The sequence below is a fragment of the Sinocyclocheilus rhinocerous genome, unplaced genomic scaffold (assembly GCF_001515625.1).
Source record: "Sinocyclocheilus rhinocerous isolate Xijiao unplaced genomic scaffold, SAMN03320098_v1.1 scaffold1115, whole genome shotgun sequence".
Lineage (NCBI taxonomy): Eukaryota > Metazoa > Chordata > Actinopteri > Cypriniformes > Cyprinidae > Sinocyclocheilus > Sinocyclocheilus rhinocerous.
The window spans coordinates 1,554,794-1,573,262 of NW_015658514.1; the positions used below are offsets into that span (position 1 = coordinate 1,554,794).

At 38.1% G+C, this 18,469-nt stretch overlaps 2 protein-coding genes across 3 annotated transcripts in view; one reads left to right on the top strand and one right to left on the bottom strand.

Moving 5' to 3' along the window:
• Positions 1-3,945, top strand: part of LOC107722409 (leucine-rich repeat-containing protein 14-like) — an 11,146-nt gene extending 7,201 nt beyond the window's left edge. Inside the window, exons 4-5 of one of the 2 annotated variants that reach the window (XR_001637807.1) lie at positions 2,567-3,431; positions 3,582-3,945. Coding sequence is in view for 1 of the 2 variants with exons in the window: in XM_016530767.1 (XP_016386253.1) it covers positions 2,567-3,146 (580 nt within the window). In the remaining variant the exon portion in view is untranslated. The other variant, XM_016530767.1, reaches the window with a different exon arrangement.
• Positions 3,946-3,971: 26 nt separating this feature from the next.
• wdr97 (WD repeat domain 97) lies at positions 3,972-17,639 on the bottom strand. The gene is made up of 21 exons (XM_016530685.1): positions 17,544-17,639; positions 16,936-17,277; positions 15,284-15,534; positions 14,287-14,405; positions 13,384-14,083; positions 13,118-13,266; positions 12,787-13,023; positions 11,288-11,378; positions 11,038-11,167; positions 10,521-10,557; positions 10,364-10,464; positions 10,124-10,279; positions 9,940-10,013; positions 8,617-8,785; positions 7,990-8,184; positions 7,653-7,844; positions 7,347-7,468; positions 5,957-6,125; positions 5,710-5,879; positions 5,323-5,384; positions 3,972-5,051 (listed from the first exon to the last, which is right to left on the bottom strand). Exons 1-21 carry the CDS (start codon positions 17,637-17,639, stop codon positions 4,867-4,869), a joined length of 3,747 nt encoding a protein of 1,248 aa, XP_016386171.1. The 3' UTR covers positions 3,972-4,866.
• Between the last annotated feature and the right edge of the window lie 830 nt (positions 17,640-18,469).

An 18,469-nucleotide genomic window follows, 5' to 3' on the forward strand; every position in this document is an offset into this window, starting at 1 on the left:
GAAGAGGGAACGCCCCGCCCCCGCGGTGATACCGGTATTACCGGTGTTGTCGCACGTCGATTAACCGGTGGGAAAATTTCCTCACCGTCACAACCCTAAAGTTTATTAATTATTTATTATGAAGTTCAATTCAGTGATAAGCTACGGTGACGCATTGCTGCCACACACATATTTTCTTTCCACTCAATTATGTCGTAATAACGAGATATGTCGTTTTACTGACATCTTTTCTCGTTAAAACGACATCTTTTCTCGTTTTAACGACAACATAACATCTCGTTATTACGACATAATTGAGTGGAAAAAATAATATGTGTGTGGCAGCAATGCGTCACCGTAATAAGCAGCTTAACTGAAGGCAGTAGTTTTGTTGTCCAGCTTGAGTCAGTTTAATGTTGATTAAATCCAGTTCATGTCGATGTTGTAAAATTAATCAATTATAAACAAATTCGATTCAGCAGTAAATCAGCTTGATGTGATTTACTTCGATTTGCTGCAATGACATTACTGAATATTAAGTGTCCCAACTAAGCATTAAGCAAGCCAAAAGGTAAATAATTTTTTTAATTAATTAAATGTATATAAAATTGTAATTACAATTACAACCCCAATTCCAGAGAAGTTGGGACATTTTGTAAAATGCAATAAAATCAAGAATCTGTGATTTGTTCATTCTCTTTAACTTTTATGTACTTGACAAAAGTACAAAGAAAATATTTTCAAAGTTTTCACTGACCAACGTAAATGTATTTTGTAAATATGAACAAATTTTGATGGCTGCAACACATTCCAAAAAAGTTGGGGCAGAGGCATGTTTAACACTGTCACATCAACAACAATCAGGAATTGAGGATACTGTAATTGTTAAAGTCCTGCAAGCAAAATTTGTGTCCAATCTGGCTTGATACAAGACTTCAGAAGCTCCGCAGTCTGTGATTGTTGTTGTCTGATTCTCCTTTTCATGATGAGCCATACATTTTCAGTAGGAGACAGATCTGCTGGCCAGTCTAGCACATTCATTCTATCTACAAAACCATGCTGTTGTAGCACATGCAGAATGAGAGCTGGTATTGTGTTGATATAACAACCATGGACTTCCCATGAAAGACATCTTGATGGCAGTATATATCTCTGTACAATCCCAGTATATGCCTCCATGTCAATGGTACCTTTGCACATATTCCAGTCATCCTTGCTGTTTGCTCTGCTGCGCCCCCATACCGTGACAGATGTTTGCTTTCGCTTCTGTCACTAATGAAAGTCTGGATGGTCCCTTTGGTCTTTGGGACTGAGAACTCTAAATCCATTTTTCCCGGAAACAAGTTGAAATTGTGGACTCATCTGAGTACAGCACACATTTTCACTGTCTTTTTGACTACCTGATGAGCTCTGGCCCAGAGAACCCGGCAGCATCGCTGCATAGAATTGATGTATAGCTTTCTCCTAGAGTAACAGATATTCAAGTTGTATTTCTTGATGCAGCAGCAGACTGTGGTAAATGACAGTGGTTTTCTGAAGTACTCCTGAGCCCATGTGGCTATATTTAACACTGCAGCATGACGGTTTCTTATGCAATGCCATCTGAGGGCTCAAAGGTCAAGCACATTCAACTGAGGTTTCCTGCCTTGCCCTACATGTACTGTGATTTCTCTGGATTCCCTGAATCTTTTCACAATATTATGTATGGTACTTGGTGAAAGACAAATTTCTTTGCAATTTTGCATTGCGAAATGTGATTTTTGACACTTCTCTCGTGAAATTTGGCACAAAGTGATGAGCCATGATCCAGCTTTGCTTGCAAAGACTGAGATGCTCCTCTTATACCCAAACATGATACCTTGACCTATTACCAATTCACCTGCTTACTGTGAACTGTTTCAAAACAGTTTACCGTAGATATTCTATAACCTTTTCACTTTTATTTTGCCTCTGTCGCATCTTTTTTGGAATGTTGCAGCCATCAAAAACAACATTTGTTCATATTTACAAAATACATTTACGTTGGTCAGTGAAAACTTTGGAAATCTTTTCTTTGTACTTTTGTCAATTAAATAAAAGTTAAAGAGAATTAACAAAACACAGATACTTGATTTTATTGCATTTTACAAAACGTCCCAACTTCTCTGGAATTGGGGTTGTATTTCAAACTGTCAAAAAATGTCAGGGTGATACATTTGTTATTATATTACAATAAAAAAAAAAAAAGCCTTTGGGGAAAAAAAAACGTATGATATTTTATTATTATTTCTAATAATAACAAAAATGTTTTAACAAACATTTGTTTTAACAAGTCATGTGTTCCAACCAACAAAATTCATAAGATTTGACCAGCATGTAGAAAAAGAAGTGATAAAACTAATATCATAGAGAGGAATCCTGGGGGCAAAATATAGATCTATAAATATAAATACATTACACTATTTTATATATTTTTGGTATATGTTTGATATTTTAGAGTCATTCATTTGACAGCCTGCTTGAAAATGTAAGAAAGTTTTTCAAAACCATATGAAAGCAACATTTCTGTGGACCTGGCATGTTTACATTTTCTCTCTCCTGTTTGCAGCTCTCTTTCCCAGCCTCTGGAGGTGCTAGAGCTGCCATACCTGTGCCTGACCTCCACTGACCTGGCCTACCTCTCCTGCAGCCAGCATGCTCCATTCCTGAGAGAACTTGACCTGAGTGAGAACTGGCTTGATGAATCGTCCCTGCCCTCTCTGCGCCGTCTCTTAGCTCAAGCCGAAAGCTCTCTGCGCCAGCTTTCACTTTGTGGTTGTGGCCTCTCAGACACTCTCCTGGGTGCTCTTCTTCCCTCCCTGTCTTGCTGTCGGGCTTTACGTAGCTTAAGATTGGCCTTAAACCCGCTCTCTAGAACGGGAATGCTTTCCCTGGCCCGTACAGCGGCAGGAATCCCTTCTCTTCGTCTGCTGCTCTATCCCAACCCACTGGAAGAATATGAGCCTGGGCTGCCGGCTCTCCCCTCCAGTGCGCAGCTGCTGGATTGGCCTCTGCTAGAGGAGTCTGAGGGCAGGGACATGACGCTGAGGTTGCTAGATGAGGTTCTGAAATTGAGAGGACGATCCCGGGACCTTCTTGTGACCTCCGACCTTCTAAACTATAGCCCAGACTTGACTGTGGATGATTAGGGGGTGAATGTCCCAAAGCTCACTCTCTTATAATGTGTGACAATCAAAACTATGCTTAAACTAGTATTTTCAGATTATGTTTTAACCACTCATGGGGAATTACTTGTGGTTGCCAAGCTTTTTCAGTAATAGCAAACCTTATACTGCTTATACACAGTCATATAAAAAGTCTTGCTAGTGGAAACCTTAGCATTATATTGTATGCAGCTTCTCACATGAAATGATTTTGAATTTGTATTTGTTTGCTGTGTTATGCGTAATGTATGGGTTTTATTGCCTTAAATCGTACTGTAATAGGGCAATGTTTATGGCAAGCACCAACAGAAGGAACAAAGACACCTCTTCATTGTTTTTTAAACAAAACTTGTGTTGGCTTTTCTATGCTACCAAAAAATATAGCAGCCCATTTTTTTTGTTTTATTTTGGTGTGAATAGTTAAAATGTTCAGGTTCTATGGTGTAAAACGCTTTTCAATCTTATCTGCTTTCTCACAAGTCTAATTTAATCTGACAGTGTTCAATGTCTCATGAAGGAAATCAAGACCTAAAGGGAAAATTTACTGGAAAAGGAAAAACTCGCCCTCAAGTCATTCCATATAATCTATATGATTTTATGACTTCATAAAAAACATTTAGACAGAATTTCCATTTCTAGTTGAACTATCCTTTGATGACTATGGTGTTTAATTAATGTTCACAGACACAGAATTTAACAGGGTTCCCATGCAACCCAAAAAAAAAAAAAAAGTAATTTTGCATTGCAGTTTTTCGACATAATTATTTGTCCTGGAAAATATTTTAATACTTAATTTAATTTAATTTAATACTTTAATAATTAATTTTTATTTTGTACAAATTTGTATTATTTTGCCACTGTCAGTGGTTGCGCAGTGTAAAACATCGTCAGAAGGCTATATTGAATGAAGAAGCCCTGTCGTATACAAGTATTATTGTCTTGGTACATTTACTGTCATTTTCTTATTTCTTAAGTATTAATATACTGCAAATCGAATCTCGTGATTCAATCCAATTCCAAAACTTTTCTTGAATATTCTTAATACTTTTCTTTTCTCTCTCTGTATTAACTATTCTTCTGTGCAATGGTGTGAATTTTCACTGCCCTCACAATTTGATTTGATTACAGTTCAGAGGGTAATATTTTGATTACAAAATGACCCTCGATGCATCACATCCTCCATAAAATAATTTAAAAAATGGAATAATCGCAATTAATTAATCTATTTATTTATTTATCCATCTGTCTGTCAGGTAGAGGGAGAGGATTAGGTTAGAGTTGTTCAAACAGTATATCATGCCATCATTTGACCCCTTTATCCATCCTAAGGCCAAAATACCAATGCCATTACCAATACCTATACAGGTTACTGGGCTGCACAGAACCGTTTTCACACCATTTGTAAGCCTTGCTTTCCAAGGCTTGCTCTGCATGGGGTCAGCCTGTGTTTCGTTGCTGCTCCGCACAACACAACTTCCCCAGCGCTCATGAAGGTGTCATGTAAAGCAAATTGCTTTTCAAAGCACCAGCATTCACTCTGTATATCCTTTCACAATAAAACAAGCCATATGTCTCAAACATTCAACTGTCAAGTATGTACTAAAAGACTTCAAGATGATAAAGTTAGTTTGATCATAGATTTGTGTCATTTGATGCATCATAGAGACAGTCTATCACAGATTTAATGCAATGCTTTTGGAAATAACTATCTGTAATATTGTACGTAGGAGCGTTCCAGGAAGAAGTATCTTTGTGGTGAGGGGCGTTTGAAGTTCTGAAAATCCAGGGAAAAGGGGAATGGAGAAAGTGTGACATGAGCCATTGGTAGAGAGAGGAACCGTGGGAAATCCATCAACACAGGTCGATATGGCAATGGTGGCAGCAGATGTCCTGTTGGTTTATAATGAAGATGACTGGATAAAACAAAACCTTGGATACAGTACAGTATACTAAATTACAGTATAGCACAGACATCAACACTGCAGAGTGAAAGAATCATTTCCATATTCCTTTGAGGCTGCTTTTCTGCATAAGTTAGATTTCCACTTGAACTGAACATTAGAAACGAACTCCTTAACATCTTTTAGTGCCACAGGCATAACAGATTGATAGCTGTGTTCAACAAATGAATGCTGAAAGTCTGACTGAAATATATTCTAACCTTGAGGCTCCCGTATCCTAGACATGCTGTACGTCTCTCCCAGGCGCTGAATTGGCTTCAGTCTAAACAAAAACAGATACATTTCTGATCATTTTAAACACAGACAACACTTATTTTAAAGAGCATTCCTTGGTTATGCAAACTATTTAAACAGATGCATTCAGTATTTTATATGAGGATCTTTTTGAGGTTGAATAGGACAAATTTTGCTGGTTTTCTTTAAACATTTGTTCATCTTATTTCTGAACAGACTAGAGGGAAAAAACTTTGGATTTGAATGTAAGGTTCTTGAGATAAATTTGCAATACATTTTAAATACGCTCACTAAAAAATATACAACAGACAAAACCAAATGATAGTGGGAGTCCCTGTATTTGTATGACACACCTAGGCAAGTCTGAAGGCACGATGACAGCATCTTTCCTGCCCTCTGGTGGAGGTGGTGGTGGTCGAGTCTGTTTGCCTTTTTGCACAGAGCAGAAATATTTGAGCACCTCCACAGGTGCGAACACACTCTGTATTCCTTTACTGCGTAGGAACACAGACCCACTGTGCACCTGTGAAGCACAATACAAATACAATTCAAATAAAATACCTCAAAAATATCTCTACCAATCTGATATCTGCTCCATACCTTGTACTTTCTGGTCCAGGTAAGCAGCCAGTGGCTGGCCATGTCTCGAAGACTGTGGTGCTGGTTAGGCTTTTGCTTCGTCAGGGAGTTCCAGGACTCTAATTCTGGACATAACCACAGTTCAGCTTCCTCCACACCCAATCTTTGCAGCACACACAGTACTAAAGTCCTGCCAGAGATATAATAATAGAATGGTTAATTCCTGCATATATATAATGGCAATTGGGTGTCACTTTGTTTTTTTTTTTAAAAAACAGGTGGACAGTTTGTTAAAAGGGTCATCGGATGCAAAATTCACTTTACATGTTGTTTGAACATAAATGTGTGTTGGAAGTGTGGTACACATCCACCCTATAATGATAAAAATCCACCCAGTGTTTTTTTTTTTAATCCCTATTTTAAAATTCCCTTTCTCAAATCAGGCTGTTCTGAGCAGTAGCCCCTCACTGCAGAACACAAGATCCAGGGGGCGGAGATTGGTAGGTTTAGGGATCAGGGGGTGGAGACGGATAGGTTTAGGTATATGTAAGGTGGGAGGAGTTGGATCTGGATCCAACCACGCCCCCTGGATCTTGTGTTCTGCAGTGAGGACCACCTCGTTCTGAGATTCCTGTCTGAATGATGTAGTTCTGCGTAGGCCACTCCCACGATAGTTGATTGACACTGGTGTTTTACCTTAGACCCGCCCTGAGTGAGCTGTGAGCTGTCCGCCATTGTGTCGACTCCGGTGCAGGGGTAGACAAGAATGTCTCCTAAGCGATGGAGGTGTTTTGTTGTTGGATGTAATAATGAACATAGCAGTCGTCATTTACTCCCGACATCTGAGCCGCTGAAGACGCAGTGGATTAACGTTACTATCGTTTTTGTGCTGATGCCCGATCTGCCTAAATGCGTCTTATGTTCAGCGAATCATTCGTGATCCAGCTTCACCTACAGAAGTGGTGAGTATAAGGGTTTTTTATGAATCTTTGCAAATCACCTTTCCTAATAATGTGCTAGTTTGCAAGTTTTGCAGCTGAAGTTTACACTCTGCTCCTCACCCCACGGAAGAGAAGGGCGGGGTGAGCAGAGCTCATTAGCATTTAAAGCAACATGGACTAAAATGGCGTGCTGAAAACAGAGCTGATTTTGACAGGGTAAAGAGGGTGTTTTTTACACTACCATTGAGAAATTTTAACCAAAGTATGTTATAGGCTTTTCATTAAGAAAAGCCTATAATCATATCAACTTGTGGAAAATGGGCATCCGATGACCCCTTTAAAACTAAAAAAAACAAACATGATAGCAACTTTTCAATAACTGGGGATGTTCTGCAGTTGCTACTAAAGTAGGCCACTGAAAAACATTTACATTGTATTTTGTATTGTGTTAAACATGCAATATTCCTTACTTAAGATCAGCTTCTTTATTTGCCAACATGGCAAGTAGCTCCACAATGGTGTTAAAACCGTCAGGACTCAGATACACCAGCACATTCAGCAGCTCACCGACAAAATGCTGTTCCTCCCTTGACTGCAAAACACATATTCATACCTGTTCTTATATTGAATAAACTCATCTGTAGTGTTGACAGAGAATTCATACATCTTATATGCTCTGTATTCATACATGAAATCCAAACTTTAAAGAAGTTGCTTCCAAAATGTATTTTCAGCTATGCCTTATGGATTTATTCTAATATCACAATTTCATTTACCATGTTTTTGTAAATGTAGTTTTCCAGGCAAACCAGCAGTCCTGTGCTGAGAGATTCTTTGTCTAACACCTCCTGCTGTATTAGCATAAGTAATGCATTCAGGATGCTATTCTTCTGAGCCATGCTGCAAGTCATCATGAAGTTCAACAGATGCTTGCAGAATTCCTTGGGGCTTAAAGAACTCGAAATACACTGCAAACACATGCAAGGATAAATGAGAATGATGCATAAATTAGAAGGAGATTGAGAAGAGTATATATTTTTCACTGTTTTATAAAGAGTACGTCTGAACGGAAGAGTCCTTTTGATAGGCTCATTGTGTTTGTATTCAACTTACACTCAGATCAGGAAACATCTTTTGAAACCACTGTTCATCCACAAACTGCAGGAGGAACTCTGGCAGATGTGAGGTGGGAGAGGGTAGGGCAGAAGAGGGCGAGGGAGGGACAGAGGTGAGTAAAGGTGGGGCAGGCTTGGAGGGTGGCGTCAGAGGGGGTGTAGGACTCTTTATTGGTGGAAGGGGCTTTTGTGGCTGTAAACATAAGAGAAGAGTACAAGATGAAGAGGTTATGTGATAGCATTCCATTCTTAAAATGCAAGTGATTTATTCTGTAAGGCAAGAGTACAATCATTCCCTGCTTTAATGAGAAATTTTATGTATAAATTTGTCGGTTGGACAATTCACATAATAATATTATGTTGTTGTCAAATCCTAGGCTTACTGAAGTGCGATATCAGTCCCCTAAATGTCTTTTTAAATGTGTATTGTACTGGTTTGTACTGTGTGTTTCTTGCTAATGGACCTTGAGTCTGGAAATAAAGTTGAATTAATTGATTTATAGCCTGCAAAATTCCGCTTATGTAACCACACCTTTACGCAATTTAGTCAATCCCTACATGATTTATGTCATATTACTCAAATACATGTGACTAGAATGAACATAAACACAAAAAACATCCGAACAGGGTATATGAGTGTCTCTGCCACTGGTGAAGGTGGAAGAGGGCTCTTCTGTGTTGATGGAGTCTTTACGATGGGTGTGAGATGCATGTGAGCCTCTTCCCTCTTCTTCTTCTTCTTCTCCTCTTCATTATACAAGCGCTGCACTTCATCTAGTTCGCTCTGCTTATGACAAGCGGGAAAAAAACATTACATTATTTATTCAGTTATTTCTCCCCTCTGCGTACACACTGTGCATTCACACAAAGCCAGAATCTTATGTTGTTCAAAACCTGATAAAGATATTTTTAAGGAACTTAAAGGGATAGTTCACGTAAAAAATGAAAATTCTGTCATTAATTATTCACCCTTGTGTCGATCCAAACCTGTAAGACCTTCGTTCATCTTCGGAACACAAATTAAGCTCTCTGACCCTCCATAGACAGCAAGGGTCCTACCATGATCAAGGCCCAGAAATGTAGTAAAAACGTCACTAAAATGGTCCATGTGACATCAGTGGTTCAACCGTAATTTACAAAGCTAAGAGAATATTTTTTGTGCATGAAGAAAACAAAAATAACTTTATTCAACGATTTCTTCTCTTCTGGGACAGTCCTCCTCCATTATTAACGAGAGAAGAAATCAAGAATAAAGTCATTATTTTTGTTTTCTTTGCGCACAAAAAGTATTCTCGTAGTTTTGTAAAATCACTGTTTAACCACTGATGTCACATTGACCATTTTAATGATGTCCTTACTACATTTCTGTGCCTTGATCATGGTAGGAACCTTGCCGTCTATGGAGAGTCAGAAAGCTCTCAGATTTCATCAAAAATATCTTAATTTGTGTTCCGAAGATGAAAGAAGGTCTTACGGGTTTCGAACGACATGTGGTTGAGTAATAATTGACAGAATTTTCATTTTTGGGTGAACTATCCCTTTAAGGACTATGCATATCATATATTTATTTTTTCCATGGGAAAAAAAAACTATATTGAGTGACAAGGCGGTACTTTGATGTCATATAACGATCTATCTGTGCAGTGCAAACAGCAAAAACCTAGATATTTTAGGCAATTTAGAAATCCTGGGCGGAACATGTCTCCGGGAAGTGGCACGTCTGTCACCTTATTGTGTGATTCACACTATACAAAGAAAAATACTATATATTTTTAAGCAAAGAATGTCTCTATTGGGTAATACATATACAGCAGACTAGTAATGGATATATTGTGTATGTAAAATTATCATTTTGTAATAAAACAACTCATATGTATTTAATCCACACTCTCTCACCTGTGTTTTAGGAGAATGTAGTCTCGTGGATAAGCTGTCGGTGAAGGAGGGAGGGCTCAGAGGAGGAAGCTCAGGAAGTTTAGGTGGGAAAAGTATAGCATACACATCAAACATATCTTCTGGAATCTAGAAGAATGATGTGAAATCTTGATATTGGCAGTAATTCACACAAACTCATTTATTTGGAAAATATTGTCTGAAAAGACAGTAAAAGTGGAGACTGTTGATAAACATACCCTTATATCAAGGGGTTGCCTGTAAATTAGACCCAGGTAATTATTGAAAGCCTCTCGTTTGGATTGTATGTTGGCTGGTTTTCTCCTTCTGCACTCAACCTCTCCTTTTTGCAAGGATTCCAGATCTTTATGTAATGCCATAATTGCCCCAAAGTCCTTTAAGACAAACATATGGAGGACTCTCTTACACACTCTTACTATATGTAAGAGCACACACTCTTACATGTATTTAATACTTACTGGATCTTTTATCCTATCCTGCCTTTCAGGACCATCCTTTTTAGTAATATGGCAACTCTCTGTCCTAGAGTTAAAAGCAAAGGGTAAGGATATGGATGTGTATGAATTTATGTTATTTGAGTAGAAATTTACCTGCATTCATGGCTCATGATTGGGATCCAGGATTTGGGTAATTCAGAGTCTGGATACCATTTCTATGTGGGTGAGTAAAGTGAATACATTCAAAATGAATGATTAATTTTGTGTGAACAGACTATACAGACTATACTATATATCAGGGATCCTCAAATCTGGCCCACGAGATCCACTTTCCTGCAGAGTTTAGTTCTAACCCTAATCAAACACACCTGAGCAAGCTAATCAATGTCTTCAGGATCATTAGAAAATCACAGGTAGGTGAGTTTGATCAGGGTTGGAGCTAAACTCTGCAGCGCATTGGCCCTCCAGGGCAAGATTTGAGGAACCCTGCTATATATTGTGTGAACCTCCTTTGTTCTAGAGTAAACTTTAGTGGAGTAAACCTACAGTACAGTACTTTTATTTAGCCATTACTTTGAACTGTTTTAACATCAGTGTTGGTAAAGACATCAAGAGTCTGACAACTCTTCAAATAGTTTGATTAAAAGTGCTTTTAAAATAAGCCGAATGTCATCTGATAACATTTTAAGCTGTACTTGTGTCCTGCATTCTAGAGGCAGTAGTTGTGTTCGGGGGATTCTATAGAGGTCTCCTGTGATGCCCAATAGCAGGTCTCCACTCTCACAGTATGCCAAACACTCCGGCTCTGCATTCAGCTCAAGAATTCTAAAACAAACAACACAAAATTTGGAGTCAAAAACTGGTATGCAATGATAATCAAAGTTTTTGTTTTTGTTTTGTAGAATATACACAACTACAAACAAAAAGTAGCATTTAGGTCCTAACCTAAGAAGGTGGTTTTCCATATCCCAGATCCGTACAGTCCCATCCTGACTGCTTGAAGCAAACATGCTCAGTTGATGACAAGCACAGAGGCCTGGAGAAACATAAACAGACTGTCTCAATCTCAGGAGGGTCAGGGTGTGATATACTTTTATCTCATGAAACCTGCCAATGTCATATTTTAACCCAATATTAAAAAAAAAAACCAAAAACTCAATTTATGACAATTAAAGCGGCAGTCCGTAAATTTTGCCTCTTTGTCGCCATCTTTGTTTGAAAACATGGAATTGCAGCTCTGTGGAATTATCTAGCTTGCGTGGGTTGTGAATCGGCACGGCTCCAGCGCGGATGAATCTAATATTCTGAAGAGTATGTGTGGCAGTCAGTCACCGCACCGGTGTGGATATTTACTGTAGTTCGCAATCACAGATTCTAGCCTACGTCTTGGAATATGACCCAAATAAGAATTTTCACCGTATATTGCCATCTGAACAAGTAAGTAACAAGTTTGCCACGTTTGTTCTGACCAACTGAGGAAAAAAACATTACCATAAATCTCGCTACCAATGGTGATTATATCTAAAGATCGGTTAGCTCATATCACATCAAACCGTTCAGATTATTATTATTGTTATACTTTATTATCAAATGATTAATGTTAACAACATCAGCATTGGTGACTATGAGTATAGTGTGTATTAGCGTGTAGATTTCAATTTCTGCACAGTCTAATCTAATTGTCATACTCTTCGAATTTCATATTAAGAAATTATTTTAACCCAAAAAGCAAATTATGCTTCCTTCGAACTGGATTTCTTAAAAATACAAATCTTTGTAATCCCATTCTATCTGTAATCAGAAGCACATTTATAACTGGAATATAATTTAATTTCATTCACATGTGTTTAATAAACACATAATCCTTTATGGATTACAATCCGCCATCAAAATGATTTTTTGACATTTAATTATTCTGGCTGCTGTGAGAAAAGGCTATAAACGATCCGCCACCTGCAGGATCCTCACATGCGATAGCCTAGTAGCCGGGACAACTTCGTTGTTTACAGACGTGACATAATGACGCAGTGCCATGCTCGAATTTCCAGCGAAAACCTACCCGTACCACTCAAATTAGAAAAAAATTATTATAAGCTAACCGTTGTGAATCGGGCTAAAGTAAGGCGATAGTTTCGAACACTGGCTGGTTATGTACTTGCTCAAATATTGATTTCGGATCATTTTTAACCAAAAAAAGTTACGGACTGCAGCTTTAAGATTTTTATGAAAATTTATAAGGAAATTTTTATTCAGGATTTTTTTATCCGATAAATTTTGGTTAATTTATTTATTTTTATTGAAATCAGCACAAATTTAAATCTGTATACACTTTTTGGGAAACTGGCATATTGAGTGTGTTTGCTTGCTTTTGTTTATGTGAAAGTACATTAGTAGATATCTAATATTACAAAATAGCTTATAAAGTAGAGTTTACTGTCTCTAACCTGTGATTTTGTTGTGATGCTTTTCATTGGGTTGCTGGTCAGATCTGCTTTGGCTCTCTAAGCTATATTGCACCAGGCTATAAGTATCGTTTTCAGGATCTTGTAAGGCAAGGGTGAGTTGTGTTCCCATCAGTGCCATCAAAACCGGAGGCAGATCACACAACACGCTGAAATGGAGACTCAAACACTGCTGAGCACATGGGAACACACGCCAAACCAGCAAAGCTTTATCTTCACCTGCAATATAAAGCCATCAAGATTATCATCAGCAGAAAGTCAGTTTGAATGCAGTGTGATGATGTAGTTGAGTGTGTGTGAAGTGTGTGTGCACCTGCAGTCAGCAGGTAGCCACTGTTGGGGTATGCCTGCATGCTGCTGATGTTTTGGTTGTTGTGAGCAGAAGTTCTGAACTGGATTTTGCTTGAATGCATATTAAGCACAGACACATAACCACCACAATGGCCCAGTATAACCAGAAACCTGTGAGGGACACACAAGCTTAGGATGTGTCTTACTTTACTTAAAAGAAAAAATTAAGAAATAATAAATGTTGAGAAAAAGAACTTTGAAAGACCTCTTATGACCACAAATACGAACCTGTTTTTTGCATCATGTAGATGTTTTAACTTATTTGGCTTGTGTGATCTCTGCATCTGTAAGGATCTCCATTCTTCCTGTCCAATTTGTATATCTTTAACATCATTATATAAGACCATGCAGCAAACTATGCCAATATTTGCTTGCATCTGCCCACCTGACCAATCCCAATGCTCTATCCCATGCCACTCATCCAGTATTGTTACTGGACTGGTCAATGTACTAGCAACAGTTACCACTCCATCCTCAGTGAGGACCAGTAAGATCTCTTTAGGTACACAGTAATCAGCACACCTTACTCTTCCATTGGCTTGGAATCTAGTAAGCACTTCACCCGTTTCTGCCACGACAACTGTGACATCGCTGTTTCCATGGATACAAACTACACAGGCACGGAAGGAAGGAGGGGTTGGTGGGGTCAAGATTTGGTGGACAGGACCTCTCAGGACCCCATCCAGTCTGCAGTGTAGATTGTAGAGGCAGTTGAAGGTCCAGAAGTCCACATTGTTGGTGGAGTATGAGAAGAAGGTGCCAGCACTATCTGGGCCTCCCATGACTAGAGGAGGTGGGCACCCATTAGGATTGGATATAGCCTGGACCTGGTCTCCAACTTCTGGTCTCCAGCATCTCAAAGTACCATCAAGAGAAGATGACAACAACAGGCCAGAGACAGGACACAGAACTAGAGAAGTGACAAGAGCTGGAGAAAGGACACAAAAACACACACTCATGATGGTAGTAGACTCTATTGTCACTGAAATACTGTTGTGAACTGACAAAGGTCTTAAGTGCTGCTAGTTTACATTGTTGATACTTAATATAATTTCAACAATGCAGTTGCAAATACTGACACTCATCACTCATACTTTGAAACTTTATTAACAGTGAAGTTAATTTTCTGACCAGTATGTCCCACAAAGGCCATTTGAAGTTCCCAGTCTGGTCCCCACACTCGGATTGTCATATCTGATGCAGTAACTACAATATCCCTAAGTGGACAGTAGACCATCCCTGTGATTTCCCTAAAAAAAAGAGATTGACTTAATAGAACAAAAGTAAAGATTTTACATAAACATCCATTTCAATTAACCCATTTAATCACAATTTTTTCCCAGCTAGCTGAGTGCATGTATGTTACTCCCTTGGCAAGCCAATGAAACGAACCGGATACCTTGACAATAAAGCAAACAATAATTTTTCAGGCAATATAGTGCAGCAGGGATGACATATTTAAGTAAATTATATGAGTAATCTGTTTTGGTTTTTGGTTAAATGCCTAAAATAAGGTCTGTGTTTGCAAGCTCAAGATATTGAATTAATGAAACTTGAAAGCTTAACGGTGGTGACGTTGAAATCATGCGACCATGGCGTAGTGCATTTAAAGCCTACAGTTTACATTTCACTTCTGGTAATTGTATTTAGGCTTCAAAATTCATAAAAGTTGTGAAGTTGTTCATTTGTGAAGATTATCATAATGAACAAAATGTGTAAGAGTCATAAACATTTGCTGGTCACAGAGCTTATTTTCTGCAATAATTCAAAAGCCAGTAGAAAAATCCTATTGGGTTTTTGTTAAGGGAACCAGGGTGATGCTAACTTTCAGGTTGGCCTACAAAAATACATTATCACCGCAGGACTCTATAATCAATCAGAAAATAGAATGGTCCAAGAATAAATGCATATGTATTTGGATTCAGTCTGCACTTTCATTAATTGCTCAAATTTAATAATAAACGTTACTGGTTGGATTATTAATGTTTTCAACAAGAAAGAGAGAGGAGAGAGTAGAAAAAAATGTTGGGTTTGATATTTATTCCATAGTTTAGCATAAACTCAATCCTTGTAAACAGGCCTTAATAGCTGCAAATGGCTGAATTAATACAAAACATTAAAAACAAACCTTAAATGGAGGTTCTTCTTGTGCTCAATAATGCATCCCTCTGTAAGGTCCACCACAACCACAGCTCGTCCATATGCAGCCAGTGCTCTGAGGCCCTGCTCAGTCCTGCTAGACATCAGTGCTAGATGTGTGAAAACAACTCGTCTCCCCAAACCCTCCACCACCCGTTTGCGACACACCAAGTGTGTGAGGCACCACACACACACGTTTCCCTTTCCAGCTGTGACAAGCTCATTAGAGTGCTCCAAAATCTGTGACACAGACAGATGAAAACATGTCTCTTTAATTCACTTTCAGTACAAGTTCCAGTGATCCAATGATGCATCAAACTTGATGTCTTCACCAGTGGTTCTCAACCTTTTTGACTCCAAGGACCCCCCAAAATCATGTCAACAACAATAATCCCACAACAATACAAACACCCCCTTTTTTAAATGACAGAAATTAGAAGTGTTCAAAATTACAATAAGTTAGAAACAAATAACTAAAATCATTATAATTTCAATCATCAAATTGTAGAATTAAAGAAGTTTGGGAATGAATTGAATACAATTTAAATCAAATTAAATATCTTAATTGATTTTATTCTAAAGTTTTTCTCTTAATTGAAACTAAAGCATTTTAAATGCATAGTCTAGCCAGAAAAGAAAATTTTGTCATAATTTACTCTCATGTTGTTCCAGACCTATAAGGCCTATGACTTTTGCTTCTGTGGAACATACAAGAAGATATTTTGTATGAACAAAAAATACTATGGAATCAGCTGGAAGCATATGTATTTTCATTTTAGTCATATTGCTCCCTAGTGGGCCCCTATGGAAGCATATGTTGAGGCAGGTGAAAAGCATTTGGTTAATGGGGAATATTGACCTATTGTGCGTCTTGTTGTCGAGACCCGCCTTGATATAATGATTGACAGGTTGGGGGCGTGATCGGCTCGGAATGCATTTTCAAATCCACATTGCCTTAAACTACATTATCACGGGGTATTTAATGAAAATGCAATTGAAACGTCTTAAGTGTAAGTGTCAATGCATTTAAGAAAAATAAAAGACATTTAAATCACCATTTTGCTACACATTTGGCTCAGAATGCATTTGAAAAAATTCACACTGCACTTTGCTACAATTATCACAAGGTATCACGATGAAAATGCAATCTCAAGTGTCCTACCCGTAAGTCTAAATGCATGTAGGAAAATGGCATTTAAATGATAATTTTGCTACAGTTTTTGCTTGGACATGTAAAAAATATCTAATCAATTTGGGTAATACAATTTCATTTTAATTTTGCAACTTATAAAGCATTAAAATATGTTTTTAATTTACATATTAAAACTAGTGTAGAAAATGGCAAATGTAAATGATATAATTGAATTTTCATTTTCATTTTGCACTAAATGTTGCACATATATATGGGAAAATGTACATTTAAATACAGAAATACATTGCCATTTTCCATACTGCATTGTCATTTTCCATATTACATTTCAAAATGAATTTTGCTACCCATATGCTTCCATAGGGGCCCATCCCCCTGGTTGAGAACCACATATACTGTATACGCTGTCAACATTTCATTTAACTAAAAAAAAAATATTCCAAGTTTAATTTCATCAACTATGGTTTGAAAAGTTTTCGTTAAAGCCACACCTTGCACACCCTCACATCCATGGGCTCCACAGCATGAACCAGAGGATTCAGTTCTGCATCTAGTACGGTGAGAACGGCCCCAGGTCCCCAGCCAACCAGTCTGCCTGGCAGATGTGTGGAGGTGAGGCCGGCATAACGGATGGTGAGGGACTGACAAAAAGACGAATCTCTTAGACGGCCATCGGGATAATAGAACTGCACATGACTGCTACTGTGAAGACTAGCGAAGCCTGCGGCACCTTCACCACAGGTCATGTGACGAACAGTCTCTTCACAGGAGAGGTGGAGGACATGACAAAGGCCATGGGTGAGAATGCTGGGGCTAACATTCCCATAATTCATCTGAACAGAGGCAGAATGTTCAACAGAGTGAAAGTAAAAGGTGATGGAGTAGGTCCAAGGGAAGAGGGGGAAGGAAAAGAAAGAAATGAATGGCAGGTGATTTCCGGCTCTCTGTTAACGCATTATAGTACTTATTAACGCATTATTATGTTAGATATACACATAATATAATAAATTATACTATATTAATGCATATGCGTGACAAAATACATTTTTCATGTGACAGTCAAGTAATTTGAGCTAAAGCATACTAGACATTCCCTTACTTCATCGATGTTCTCCGTCCAGGTTTGACAGTTTTTTTCACCATTTGTTCGTTCAGGTGATGAACTTTTTAGAGACTCAACCTGTGAGGTCTCCATCTCTTCTTTAACTGTCTTCATTTCACCATGTCACCTCACGGATTGGGAAGCCTCCTCTGATTCATTTGTTGTTGCGGGATCAAATGATTTTTTTCTTCTTTGATTTGTATGTAGCTCTAGTTTATGTAGCTACTAACGTTACTCAAAGGTCATCATGCTACGTTTTGTTTGTTCGTGGCAGTTATCTCATTTGTAACTTGTGGCTCTTTGTTATTAAAAATCTGTCTATTCGGATTGACGCTGAAAGAGCTGAAGGTCGTTAACAGAGAGCCGTCTGAATAGAGCCGTTGGCAACAGTTACCATGGAGAAAACGACAGACATCAAATTATTGTCCATTCAACTCGTACTGGTCCTCATCAACATCTACAGTACAAGTTTATGCAAAGCACAGTTTTTCCTTTCTCTTATTAATATTAAACGTTGCCATGCAAAAAGATTTTAAAGTATTTCAGGTTTAAACTTACGCGTGCCATGTACCTAGAAATATATTTATCTCTATTGATATCATGTTTTATATGTTGTGACAAACTTTACTATGCTGTTTCATTTTAGTATTAAAGTTCTATTTTAACTACTTAATTATGTAAAAAATAATAATGATTGAAGTCGAAATAGCGCTGGTTTAATCGCCATGGTAACGACGACAAATAATAATATTTTACAGAAGAGAATGTGTGAAGTTGACCTCAAGAGACAGACTAAAGCCTCTTTCAGACTGTCAACCCAAATCCGATTTTGTGCATATCCGATTGGAATCCGATCTAGATGAAAATGGTGTCCAAGTCCAAAAGATGACAACTAGATCCTTAGTGAGAGTGATGGTCCTCCG

What these genes read in the sequence shown, in the direction of transcription:
- wdr97 (XM_016530685.1), bottom strand. Translation starts at nt 17,639, where the DNA reads ATGGAGACCTCACAGGTTGAGTCTCTAAAAAGTTCATCACCTGAACGA. An exon ending in GAGCTTCCTCCTCTGAGCCC is followed by an intron (nt 8,786 to 9,939) that starts TCCCTCCTTCAC and finishes TTTTCCCGCTTG; the next exon opens with TCATAAGCAGAGCGAACTAG. An exon ending in GTGCCTTCAGACTTGCCTAG is followed by an intron (nt 5,385 to 5,709) that starts GTGTGTCATACA and finishes GTTTTTGTTTAG; the next exon opens with ACTGAAGCCAATTCAGCGCC.